The 12798-nt window shown below is 42.7% G+C and overlaps 1 protein-coding gene across 1 annotated transcript; it reads left to right on the top strand.

Moving 5' to 3' along the window:
- Positions 1-368: 368 nt before the first annotated feature.
- LOC129826915 (nucleolar protein 12-like) lies at positions 369-2709 on the top strand. Its single transcript, XM_055887910.1, has 6 exons — positions 369-570; positions 909-1014; positions 1172-1220; positions 1389-1543; positions 1638-1729; positions 2127-2709. The coding sequence occupies exons 1-6, from the start codon at positions 458-460 to the stop codon at positions 2338-2340; spliced, it is 729 nt and encodes a 242-aa protein (XP_055743885.1). The 5' UTR covers positions 369-457; the 3' UTR covers positions 2341-2709.
- The last annotated feature ends 10089 nt before the right edge of the window (positions 2710-12798 follow it).

Raw genomic sequence — 12798 nt, 5'->3', positions numbered from 1 at the left:
GTGGTCTCTGTTTGAAAGTTGCACAGCTACATACATTATCAAATTTGGGTTGGTCACACTGCTCTGGGGTAGGCAGTGTCCACCAAACAGATTATTACACCCTCGTAGGCTTTGGTTTCAACAGTGCTACATTTTTTATAGCAGCCAATTGCTTTTTGTATATTCAACAGATTGTCCATAAATATGGTTGCAATATTAGAGTTGTACACTTATCAATGTTTAATGTAGGCACGGCAATGTTATTTTACTTGCATCAGAATTCTGAATAACATTTAATTTCAATGCACTTTTTTAAATTACTCTTCTAGAACTGGGCATTGGAAAGAATGGTCACAATTTCAAAGAACCAAAGTGCTTGGGAGGTTGTCCCAGTCGGACCACATTGTATGATGCACATACAAAGCAGGATATTCTGAAGCAAAAAGCTAGCTGAAAAACAAGCTCACGTGTTCTCAAAATGAAAAACATGAAGAACTGGAACAAAAAGGAAAAGGGGAAGCATGAGAAATTTAAACCTGGATCTAAGAAAAGAGAGAAATGTGTGGTCATGTTCAACGATAACGAGCGACAGTGAGTTTGGCACATTATAAACAGCACAGGAGTCCCTCAACGCATAGCAAGCTAACGTTAGCTAACTATAGAGCATCTCTGGCTAAACTAGCTAGATAGCTAGGTAGGTCTCATTTACATGGTCAGCTTGTTTGATATGCCTTCATCGTTGATAGAGAATCATAAGCCACACCATCCTGCCTCTCTGTCTTTGAGAAATGTGTTTAGTAGACCTCTAATTTGTTTGCCAAGTTCCCATTAATCCTATCAGTAGTTAAGTATTGGTGAATGCAAGAAAGTGACCACAAGTGACTTGTCATGAATGTACTCATCTATTTGACTTATCGTATCTCCTGCAGGGAGTATCTGACAGGATTCCACAAGAGAAAGGTGGAGAGGAGGAAAACAGCAGTGGTGGAAATCCAGACCAAGATAAAGGAGGAGCAGAAGAGAGTCAAAGAAGAGGTAAACACCGGCGAAAAGAAACCACAATATTTAATTTAAGTGTTAATTAAATAGACATGGTGTGTAAAACTTGTCACTTTAGTAGAGTTTTTGATGAAGGGAATATTAATAATGTGGACAGAAGGGGGCACGAATCATATTTACTCTTTAATTCCAGAGACACAAGGAGTATTTGAAGTTGCTGCAGGAAAGAAAAGAGGCTCTCGGTGAGTTTGAGCAAAATAATTAAACATGTTAGCCAGGCTTGACAGAATATTGTTGGCTGCCTTCACTTGCCCTTATCTGTGATTTCAGGTTTAACCAGAAGTTAACATGTCGTGTGAATCCATTTCATCTGCTTACTTACTCTTATTGTTATGGTTAACTCTCCACAGATGAGGATGATGATGAAGAAGATGAATTGGAGGATGTGATAACGGGCACAACCGAGTCTGTACAGTACGATCACCCCAACCATACTGTTACTGTAACAACCATCAGTGACCTTGACCTCACAGGGGCCAGCCTCTTTGCGCCAGCAACCAATCAGGTAAAGCATTTGTTGCTGATTTCCACGTCCCGTGTTCTTATGTTTTGAAATTGTTTCTCTGAAAGGTATTCAAACTGTACATTTTCTTTTGAAGATTACTGAGGATGGTGAGGAGGAGGAGGTGGAGGAGCAGGAGAAAATGAGCGCTATGCCAAAGAAATCTGGGAATCCCATCCTCAATAAAAAGTATGTTGTGTTTATCCTCACTCACATTTAATGAAAAACACTTGTACTCTTTCCTTGTCAATAATATTTAAAATATTTGAATGCACAATTTGTGGCTTCATATCCTAAAATATGTAAATGTGTAATTTGACATGTCTATCAATAACATTTATATGTTATTGATAATGGTCATAATCACTGGAGGATTTAAAAAAGTGGGTAATTATTTATGCAAATTGCATTATTCCTCAACAACTGTGCTATATACCCTGCTAATGAATAGTAATGAGCCCCAATTCCTGTTCTATTCTCATTCTGTATTCAGTTCTGACAGCTAATTTAGTCTAATATGATGCCTATATAACAATATGAGCACTGTGGTGGCAAGTTATTCTCACACGTTATTATCTCTCTGCAGAATCTGCTCGCTGAACGCCTCGCTCCACGCTCACCAGACGCAGCGGAAGGGAAGCAGGAAAGGGAAGCAGGAAGGCAAAGGACGAGGCCGGCCAACAGACAAGAAGCCAGGTGCCACAGACAAGAAGGGCAGAATTGAGAAGAACAGAGTTGGGAGGACAAGCAAAAAGCAAAGACGCAGACTGACTGGGAAGAGGGTACATCACAAGGACTGAGAGTTGTGAAAAAATAGATTTGCAGTGTAAGGGTCGGTCTGGCCTCTTTGTTTGATCAGGAGCTTAAGCAGCCATGATGGACATTTAGAGTTTCTATGGTACCAGTTTGGAAAGTCTACAGAGCAAACAAAATCACCAATACACAAACTGCACATATTCATTCTCATTGAAAGCCAATGTCTGCTCGATCCAGAGCAGCCGTTTCAAACACTGTTTTGTTTTAACCAATTGGACACGACCTGTCTGTTTCCTTTGTTATGCTCTCTCCTTTCTACATGTTTGTTTATATGCTAACTGTTTTGGTAATGTTGTATTTCATACAATGTGGATATGCTCAAAGTTTGATTAAAAGAAAAGAATATATACGAATCACTTGCTTTAATATTATTGTAGCGTTTATATCCTTGTATAAACCTATAGTCTGTGAATCCCTCTAGTTCTATAGCCTATTGTTTGATAGGAAACCTGACTCCTCAGTCAACATCCTTTTCAGGGCATCAGAGAATAGATCTTTACGTGTATATTTCTAGACATTTCTATGCCCTCATTTGTTTGATTGATTTCAAGAAATGTTGTATAATCAAGGATCTTAATGTATGCTATTCTCATACCTTAGCAGGGTTTATTTATTTACACTAACCTGAGCTAACGCGTGCCATCTGTCACAAGCAGTTCATTTTGCTTTCTAAAGCTCATGATATCTAATACAACCTTCAATAGAGTAACTGTCATGCAACTGACTCCATATTGGTTCTAGGTCTGGCAGACTGATATGTTCTCTGTAATGTTAAGCAGAGCCAACATGGCAGTCAGAAGTGCATCAGTTTCATCCATTGTCGGAACAGCCAATCAGATCCATGTAAGAGTAAGAGCCTCGGGGGGATTGTGAGCAGGGGAAGAGGCATGTGCCGGGGGTCTGATGGACAGTATAGTATCTTTCTCTAAATGGCATATTCTCAGTTTAACTGACGGCTGAGGAGTCTTCTGTCAGGTATTGTTGAAAACCTCTTACTCTCAAATTCAGAAGAGAATAATTAAATGGAAAATAATACACATTAAGAAATCTAGCAATGATTTATTCAATACTTTGACTTGTATTTAGATTTTCATTGCTGAAATGTTTTTATATGGGATGTTACCAAGTGCTCTCAGTGACGTTTAGTAATGATATTAATGATATGCTGGAAAGAGTTCTATCATCTTCCTTTCTGTATTGTGTTTCACTATATCCTCTTGTGTGATTAGTTTTCACTTAGCTTAACTGTTCCGTTTTATCGCACTAACCATGAAATAATGACCCTTGTGGATCAAATATGCTACAGCATTGCTTCCGGCTCTACTACACTGTCCTACTACAGCTACGCTGCAATAATATCCCATCAATGTCTTACACTGTACATTTCATATAAATGTTGAAAGGATTTTAGCTGTTTTTTTTATCCTCATGGACTATATTCTTTTGAAATCCACAATTTTTCCTTAAGTACTACTGGTACTACTGTTTTACTAATACCACCTTTTCTACTTTGTGGTGTTTTAGGCTCATTAAATACTGTGTTTGGTTTTATCTGCCTTTACAGCCTGTGTTGTTCCTCAGTGTTCTCCGAGGGGTGCGATGAGTGAGCGCCTGCCACCTCCGGCCGCGCCATGCCCCTCTCCGGCGATGACCTTATCTGTCCCAAGTTTCAGCCCAACATCTTCGACTCCTCTCGCTGCCACGACTGCCTGCGCCAGAAGCACCTGCACTCGGACACAAGTACAGGCACGGGTACAGCCGAAACACCACAGCAGAGCCTCACAGTGGAGAAGGAGCCAGGGCAAGCCACTGGACCTCCACCAACACTACTACCAGCACCACAGGCAGTGGAGAGGGATGCCAGTGCCAAGACAGAGGGAGAGGGGATTAGAAGAGTGGTGAGTGATTATCTGGGCCTATACAGACAGGTGGAAGGTAAGACATTGAGGTCAAACAGTCAAGGATCAATACACGAGAGGAAGTAAGAGAGATGGCTGAGTGGTAATGTTGACTTTGAGTCTACTTAAACTTTGGCTAGCAGACTATCATTTCGGAAGGGGAAGCTACTCCATTTAACCAGTAACACCCAGTTCTGAATTCACTATCCTACTTGATTCCAACCTCTCTTAAAAAGCATGTGAAAAAAGTCATTCAGATAACCAAATTCAACCTAGCTAATTTCCAATTTATATGAAATTGTTTGACTACAGAGGTAGCAAAACTGTACTTCAAATCTATCATACTCCCCCACTTAACATACTGCTTGACTAGTTGGGCCCAAGCTTGCTGTACAACATTAAAACCTATTCAGTCTGTCTACAAACAGGCTCTCAAAGTGCTTGATAGGAAGCCCAATAGCCATCATCACTGTTACATCCTCAGAATGCATGAGCTCCTGAGTTGGAAGAATCTTGTGCAATACATGTCTTGTATTCAAGATCCTAAATGGCCTGGCTCCCCCTCCACTCAGTATTTTTGTTAAACAGAAAACCCAAACATATGGCAGCAGATCCACAAGGTCTGCCATGAGAGGTGACTGTATAGTTCCCTAAAGGAAAAGCACCTTAAGTAAATCCGCTTTCTCTGTGAGAGCTTCCGATGTCTGGAATACACTGCCATCAGACACACATAACTGCACCACATATCACACTTTCACAAAATGTATGAAGACATGATTGTCTATATTGTAATTGTTTTTAATACCCTGCCCAGGGACTGCGGTTGAAAATTAGCCGGCTGGCTAAAACCGACACTTTTACTGAAACGTTGATTAATGTGCACTGTCCCTGTTAAAATAAACACAACTCAACTACAAAGTGCTCAGTAACAGACGTTGGTGAGGTATGACCCTGTGTTGCGTGTTGAGTGTAGTGAATAAGGAGGAACATATGAGGAGGAAAAATATGAAGATGGCGGTGAAGAGAATGCTCCCATTACAAATTAATGAAGGGAGATCATTTACTGCCCTTTTGGGAATCACTGGTAACATTATACATGAAGGCAGGTTACAGAAAGCCCCGGCCAGCCCACATCTACACATAGTATGTCATTGCAAAGGCGCATTCATTTATGAGGCCACGACTGTTTATTGGTAGCATAGCACTCTCCTTGTTTTGCCTTTGATTGCCATAAATTAGGCAAATATACATCTTGTGGAAGTCAGATCTTATCTCATTGCTTTTCATTGCTGTGTTACATTGCAATACCTTTTGTATACCTACCTTGTACTATAATATTATAAAGTTGTTGTTTATATTGCCATGAATTCAAGTCAAACTGAAGATGAGAATATGTATTTTAAGACAACCCAGAAGGGTTGTATATGTCAAGAAAAAAACTGCTATGAAATAATAATGAGGAGAACTACAATCTAGGTAGAGTTACAACGGTGTAACTCTAATCGAGCGACAGACAGAACGTGTGAGTATGAGAGGGACGTCTTGAGGAACAGAGGAGTGAGACAGAGGGGAGACACTATTCATGAACCTACCCATATGGAAATGGATCTATAAAGAGAAACTTGGAGGTGTTGCGTTCAGGTTTGATAATGATGACTGTGTTAAACCTGTGTTCATTGTTAATTTGTATCTGTAAATAAATGAGGCATTGTAGGCCTAGTGAGTTCAATTGTGCTAGTTCCAACAAAACATTTCGTTTCTATGGCTGCTCACTGTCTTATCTTGTCAGTGTTTGCTTTTCTCTCATAGTACAAACAGTATTTGTCAGTGTCTGCTATTTGTTTTTTGTGAAAATGGACATTGAATTTCGTTTAACCAGAATTACTGACAATTTGAGAAAGTGCTAGTTAACATGGTATTACACTTCAATACATTAAGTCTTCTGTAGCCCTATTGGCTGATGTTCTATTTTTGTTTGCCGTATTTTGTGAGTGGTATGTGTGTTCTCGTTGACCTATCAGGAGGACTCTGATGGCCTGTCAGTGGTGAGCAGCTACTGTGATGTCAGCGGAGATCAGCTGGGTTACGAGGAGAGCGCCTTATGCATCCTGAGCCCTGACTGTGACCTGTACATCTGTGACGGAGACAACGACAGCACTGACAGGTTCTCTTCAGAATCTATTGGCTCTAGTGTGTGTCTGAGATAGAAGCTCCACTAAGGAGAAATGTTTAGTACAAAATAATGTTTGTGCACTCGATGCACTTGTGTTGAGATATCTTTGGAGACTTGGCATTTCATTGGGCTTTATATTTAGGTATTTTGCAGGGGGGAAATGTCATTTACGAACTAGGTACAAAGAACGTCAAATAAGAAGCTCATTGAGCATGCTTTGTAAGCCAAGTAGTCAATAAGCCTTATATTGCAATTCTAGAGGGACAATATATATACTTTCACACTCCCTCATTCTCTCCCTCTCCACCATTATATCACTATCTCCTCTTCACACTATCTCCTCCTCCAGCTGTCGGGACCAGAGTGTCTACGCTGATCTCAGTGGCTCCATCAGTGCAGAGGACGACTACCTGCCTCTCCGGCACCGCTCAACCCACCTCACAATGACTCGCCTGGACCCACCACCCCACCGAACCAACCCCAAAGCCTGGATGGAGGAGAACAACAGCAGGGGCAGGATTGGCAGACACTCAGGTGAGGACTGCACTTAACCACATGTACAGTTGAAGTCGGAAGTTTACATGCACTTAGGTTGGAATCATTAAAACTTGTTTTTCAACCACTCCACAAATTTCTTGTTAACAAACTATAGTTTTGGCAAGTCGGTTAGGACATCTACTTTGTGCATGACACAAGTAATTTTTTCCAACAATTGTTTACAGACAAATTATTTCACTTATAATTCACTGTATCACAATTCCAGTGGGTCAGAAGTTTACATACACTAAATTGACTGTGCCTTTAAACAGCGTAGAAAATTCCAGAAAATGTCATGGCTTTAGAAGCTTCTGATAGGCTAATTGACATAATTTTAGTCAATTGGAGGTGTACCTGTGGATGTATTTCAAGGCCTACCTTCTAACTCAGTGCCTCTTTGCTTGACATCATGGGAAAATCAAAAGAAATCAGCCAAGACCTCAGAAAAAATATTGTAGACCTCCACAAATCTGGTTCTTTCTTGGGAACAATTTCCAAACTCCTGAAGGTACCACGTTCATCTGTACAAACAATAGTACGCAAGTATAAACACGATGGGACCACGCAGCTGTCATACCGCTCAGGAAGGAGGCGCGTTCTGTCTCCTAAAGATGAACGTACTTTGGTGCGAAAAGTGCAAATCAATCCCAGAACAACAGCAAAGGACCTTGTGAAGATGCTGGAGGAAACAGGTACAAAAGTATCTATATCCACAGTAAAACGAGTCCTATATCGACGTAACCTGAAAGGCTGCTCAGCAAGGAAGAAGCCACTGCTCTAAAACCACCATAAAAAAGCCAGACTACGGTTTGCAACTGCACATGGGGACAAAGATCGTACTTTTTGGAGAAATGTCCTCTGGTCTGATGAAACAAAAATAGAATTGTTTGGCCATAATGACCATCGTTATGTTTGTAGGAAAAAGGGGGAGGCTTGCAAGCCGAAGAACACCATCCCAACCGTGAAGCACAGGGGTGGCAGTATCATGATGTGGGGGTGCTTTGCTGCAGGAGGGACTGGTGCACTTCACAAAATAGATGGCATCATGAGGACGGAAAATGATGTGGATATATTGAAGCAACATCTCAAGACATCAGTCAGGAAGTTAAAGCTTGGTCGCAATGGGTCTTCCAAATGGACAATGACCCCAAGCATACTTCCAAAGTTGTGGCAAAATGGCTGAAGGACAACAAAGTCAAGGTATTGGAGTGGCCATCACAAAGCCCTGACCTCAATCCTATAGAAAATTTGTGGGCAGAACTGAAAAAGTGTGTGTGAGCAAGGAGGCCTACAAACCTGACTCAGTCACACCACCTCTGTCAGGAGAAATGGGCCAAAATTCACCCAACTCATTGTGGGAAGCTTGTGGAAGGCTACCTGAAATGTTTGACCCAAGCTAAACTATTTAAAGTCAATGCTACCAAATACTAATTGAGTGTATGTAAAATTCTGACCCACTGGGAATGTGATGAAAGAAATAAAAGCTGAAATGAATAATTCACTCAACTATTATTCTGACATTTCACATTCTTAAAATAAAGTGGTGATCCTAACTGACCTAAAACAGGGAATTGTTACTAGGATTAAATGTCAGGAATTATGAAAAACTGAGGTTAAATGTATTTGGCTAAGGTGTATGTAAACTTCCGACTTCAACTGTATCCTATTACATTCATAGGTGTTATTTACATGATGATGTTGTCAGGTACCTGTGTTCAATATCATGATGAGACTTATTGATAGTAGTGTGGAAGTATCTTGTAGAACTGTGTTGTGGACGTCCTTAGAACTCCATGGAATGTATCAATAATAACAGCGTTTACTATACCATGTGATGGAGTGTTTTTTTTTTAGGGTTAAAAGAAGAAAGGAATCGTGAAAGTGGCTACTTCTCTCTGGGGAGGGCGGGAGGAGCCCGTTCTCTCAGGGATCAGAGCCCCCCTCCCGTTTACCGCCATTCAGAGAGGGGACACCCCCTCTACAGCAACCGAAACCCTGAGCCCAAAGCTACCATCCCCTTTAGGAACCCTAACCTGGGGCTGGCATCGGAGAGGTTAAACCCAGAGATACTAAACCCAGACCTGCCTCTGGAAATCCCTGAACCTCCTGACGCATTTGATCTCACCATCGAGGTTGAGGCTCAGGTGGGCCCTCGCTCCCCAAGCCCCACCCCTTTTAAGATAGCAGAATCCCTGGCCTCCACTAACCGGAGGGGTTTCAACAGCTCATACAGTAGAAGAAACTCTCCTTCCTATCAGGAGTCTGGGAAGTTAAATTCATCGAGACCAAGCTCCTCTCTGTCCCGCTCCTCTTCACCCTTACGAAACACCTCCCCATTCAAACGAAGTGAATGTACCACCTCCCTCAACAGACGGGGCTTAGACTCTGAGGGCTGGTCTCAGGGGTGGGACCAGACTTCTAGAGGTCACCCCCAGAGCTCTTTTGGACGAGGTGTTGATATTAGAGGCTTGAATAAAAATGTAATATCGATGGCCAGTTCAGTTGGTTCCATATCACAGGTCAACTCTGTTTCAGATTTTAAAAGTGCATTGCGCAAGAATGAGACAGACAGCTCCTTAAATGCTCGTGGACGTGACACTCGAAGCTCCGCCCCTTCAAGGAGGGGTTACGAAAGCCCCAGACAATCCCTGGTCCGTAAATCTGAAACAAGTAACTCCTTAAATGGCCGTGACAGCAGAAGCTCATCTCCCTCGAGGAGGGCTTATGACACCTCCAACCAAACCCTGCTTCGCAAATCTGATGGGAACAGCTTGATAAATGGTCATGGTCATGAAAGTCGCAATTCTTCTCCCTCGAGGAGGAGTTACGATGCCACCAGCCAGTCCCTCCTTCGCAAATCTGAAACGAACAGTTATCTTAATGGTCATAGTCGACACGGCGGCCGGTGTGGCTCTCCCATTAGGGAGGGTTATGATGCCGAAAGACAATCTCTGAGGAAATCAGCTTCTAGGAATGACTTAAATGTTCATGCCTATGAAAGTGGTAGCTCTTCACCTTCTAGACGTGGCTTTGACTCTCCTTGTCAATTCCTGCTATGCAAAAGTGAGACACGTGGCTATGGAAATGGTCGAGGTTGTGACAGTGGAAGCTCCTCTCCCTCTAGGAAAGGCTGTGATGCCCCGAGCCAGTCACCTCTGCGCAAAAGTGAATCTAACAGCTACCTGAATAGTCAAAGTCGAGACAGTCGAAGCTTCTCCCCTTTGAGAAAGGGATATGATCCCCCTGGCCAATCACTGCTTCGTAAATCTGAGACGAATAGCTCTGTCAGAAGTCAAAGTCATGATCGTCCTACCTCCTCTCCCTCTAGGAGAGGCTATGATACCCCGAGCCAGTCATCACTGCGCATAAGTGAATCCAAAAACTACCTGAACAGTCAAAGTCGAGACAGTCGAAGCTCCTCCCCTTTGAGAAAGGGATATGATGCCCCTGGCCAATCACTGCTTTGTAAATCAGAGACAAACAGCTCTGTCAGATGTCAAAGTCGTGGTAGTCGTAGCTCCTCCCCTTCAAAGAGGGGCTATGACACCCCCAGCCAATCACTACTGCACAAATCTGAGAAGAGTGGGGTCCTCAACGGTCGGAGCCGTGACAGTCGCAACTCCTCTCCATCCAAAAGAGGCAATGACCCACCAGGTCAGTCACTCCTCAGGAAAACCACCAGTGGTGGTGACTCCAGCCTCTCTTACCAGAGAAAAAACACTTACGGTGATGCTCGGCCTGACTCTAACCCCTCCCCTGGCGCCTGGCGAGGCTCCACCCACTTCCTACATAGCACCTCCCCATCCAGGGAGGGCAGAGAGAACAAAACATCTGCCCCCTCTCAGAGGGCCTCTGCTGTCACCTGGGAAACCACTTGGAGTAGCAGTAGTAGGCAGGGTCTGGAGACTCGTAGCTCCTCCCCAAACACAAAAGGATTGACCAACCGCAACCTAAGTCCCTCCCCTCAGATGCAAAGGCACACCTCGTCCCAGAGTTCCATGGAGTCCTCGGAGTCTGGCCAGTTGTCGGGGGAGTCAACGGAGAGGAGTAGGGAGGAGTACGCCATGATGGCCGATCTACCAAAGGTCAAGCCTGTCCTCCAAAGGGAGCAGAATGGTCATGTGGGACAGACTCCAAACCGACCCTCAGGAAGACAGGAGCTCTTCAAACCAGCAAGGTTAGGGTTTTCCATTGTTGTCCGCAAGGTAATGCTGTAAGTGGTTTCTCCCTCTGTATTTCAGCTGTGACATCAGCATTGTGTCACTGACAGTTTTTTACGTATTAATATGTTGTATCTAAAGTCACGTGTCTGGTGTTTCAGCCACTCCCTCTCCAAGCATCCCTCCAGAGAGTGGCTAGATGACTCAGGGGACCTAGAGAGAAACCACATAGAATGGCAAAATGGCAGCAGCGGAAGACTGTCTCGAGTACACTCGTCCACCTCTTTGCACATGCAGGTGAGTCGTTCCGCCAATTTAGTGCCTTTTGAGAAGTGTACTGTAACTCGGTCAAAATAAACGTTTTATTTCACCTAATTTTAACATTCTGTCATAAAGAGCACATGTTCAACTTCATAAAAAAGTAGTTGTCTCAAGAGGTTAAGTGCCAAATAAAGTAACAGGGTTGATGATTTCATCTTTCATCTTAAATCAGCCACAAATCCCCTTGTGACAGGGGGAATGGAAGCTTGTTGTGTGCAACATGGAGTGACAATTGAGTGCAAACTCCACAAAAAAATGACATTGTTAAACATGTGTAGCCTGTCTCTCTATGGGTTACAGGGTTGATGTGTTATGCTCAACCCACTCAGTTTTACACCACAAAACACCAGAAACATTTATACAAATAATTACAATCTCATCCTTTACAGAGGCCCAGCAGCCCCACTATAGGGGAGGAGGCCAGTCCATGGAGGGCACAACATAGCTCTTCCTTGGAACAAATGCAGGTACAGATCTACTTGTGTGTGCCTATATCAAATTGTATTTTTTTTAATGGAGGTTGTCTAATTTAATGCAGAAGGTGTCCCATGTACACAGGTCATCAGACGACTTTTCCTTCAGTTTACATAAACTAAACGTCCTCTACTAATAGACATGGCATTTATATGCCTTTTCTCATTTGGGTAAACGTATGTCCTTCATCCTCTCTCCTCCGTGATTCGGAAACCGTTGTGGTTGAGGAGATGTCAATTCGTTAGTAGGCGAACGAAAGAGTGTCCTTCCCTCCTCGATAGCCACCTTCCATCGAGGATAGTCATGTGTATCCTACCAGAGTCCTTCGCAGAGGAGTTTTTAAATCTGCCGCACCCCCTTTGAACCAGCTTTTGTTTTGTCTGAGGAGAAAAGCATGTACATGTTTAAAAACAATATACTACAAATCGTTTTATCTATACATTCTACAGGTCCCCTCTCTACACTGCCTCTCCTCGATTACCTTTTACCTTTTACCTTTTTAAAAAGGAGGTGAGAGAGGATGCAGAAGTTGAGCAAATCCAATTGAGAAAAGGCCAGAGTGCACATTCACCTGCCCACATCCAAACTTCCTTCTCCGATCCTATTATAGAATGGCTTTTGTGTCTTTAATATTTATTGCCCTGTTGCTACTTTGAATAATGGTCAACATCTAGTATTTATTTACTCACACGCTTATTAGTGTACAGTATATCTAATCTGAATGTTTAGTTTTACAATGCTTTCCTCCTGCATGCAGTCTATTTTGTTTACAATGTTACAAACACATATGTCTATTTATTCAGGTTATGAATTCAAGAAGTTGCAATAAACTGCTTTTATAAACTGGTATAGGGCTTCTCTGTTCAATTCAAATGCAGT

The sequence above is a fragment of the Salvelinus fontinalis genome, chromosome 2 (genome assembly GCF_029448725.1).
Source record: "Salvelinus fontinalis isolate EN_2023a chromosome 2, ASM2944872v1, whole genome shotgun sequence".
NCBI lineage: Eukaryota > Metazoa > Chordata > Actinopteri > Salmoniformes > Salmonidae > Salvelinus > Salvelinus fontinalis.
The sequence above is the reverse complement of the archived record's forward strand: the minus strand, read 5'-3'. Positions and strand labels throughout refer to the sequence as shown.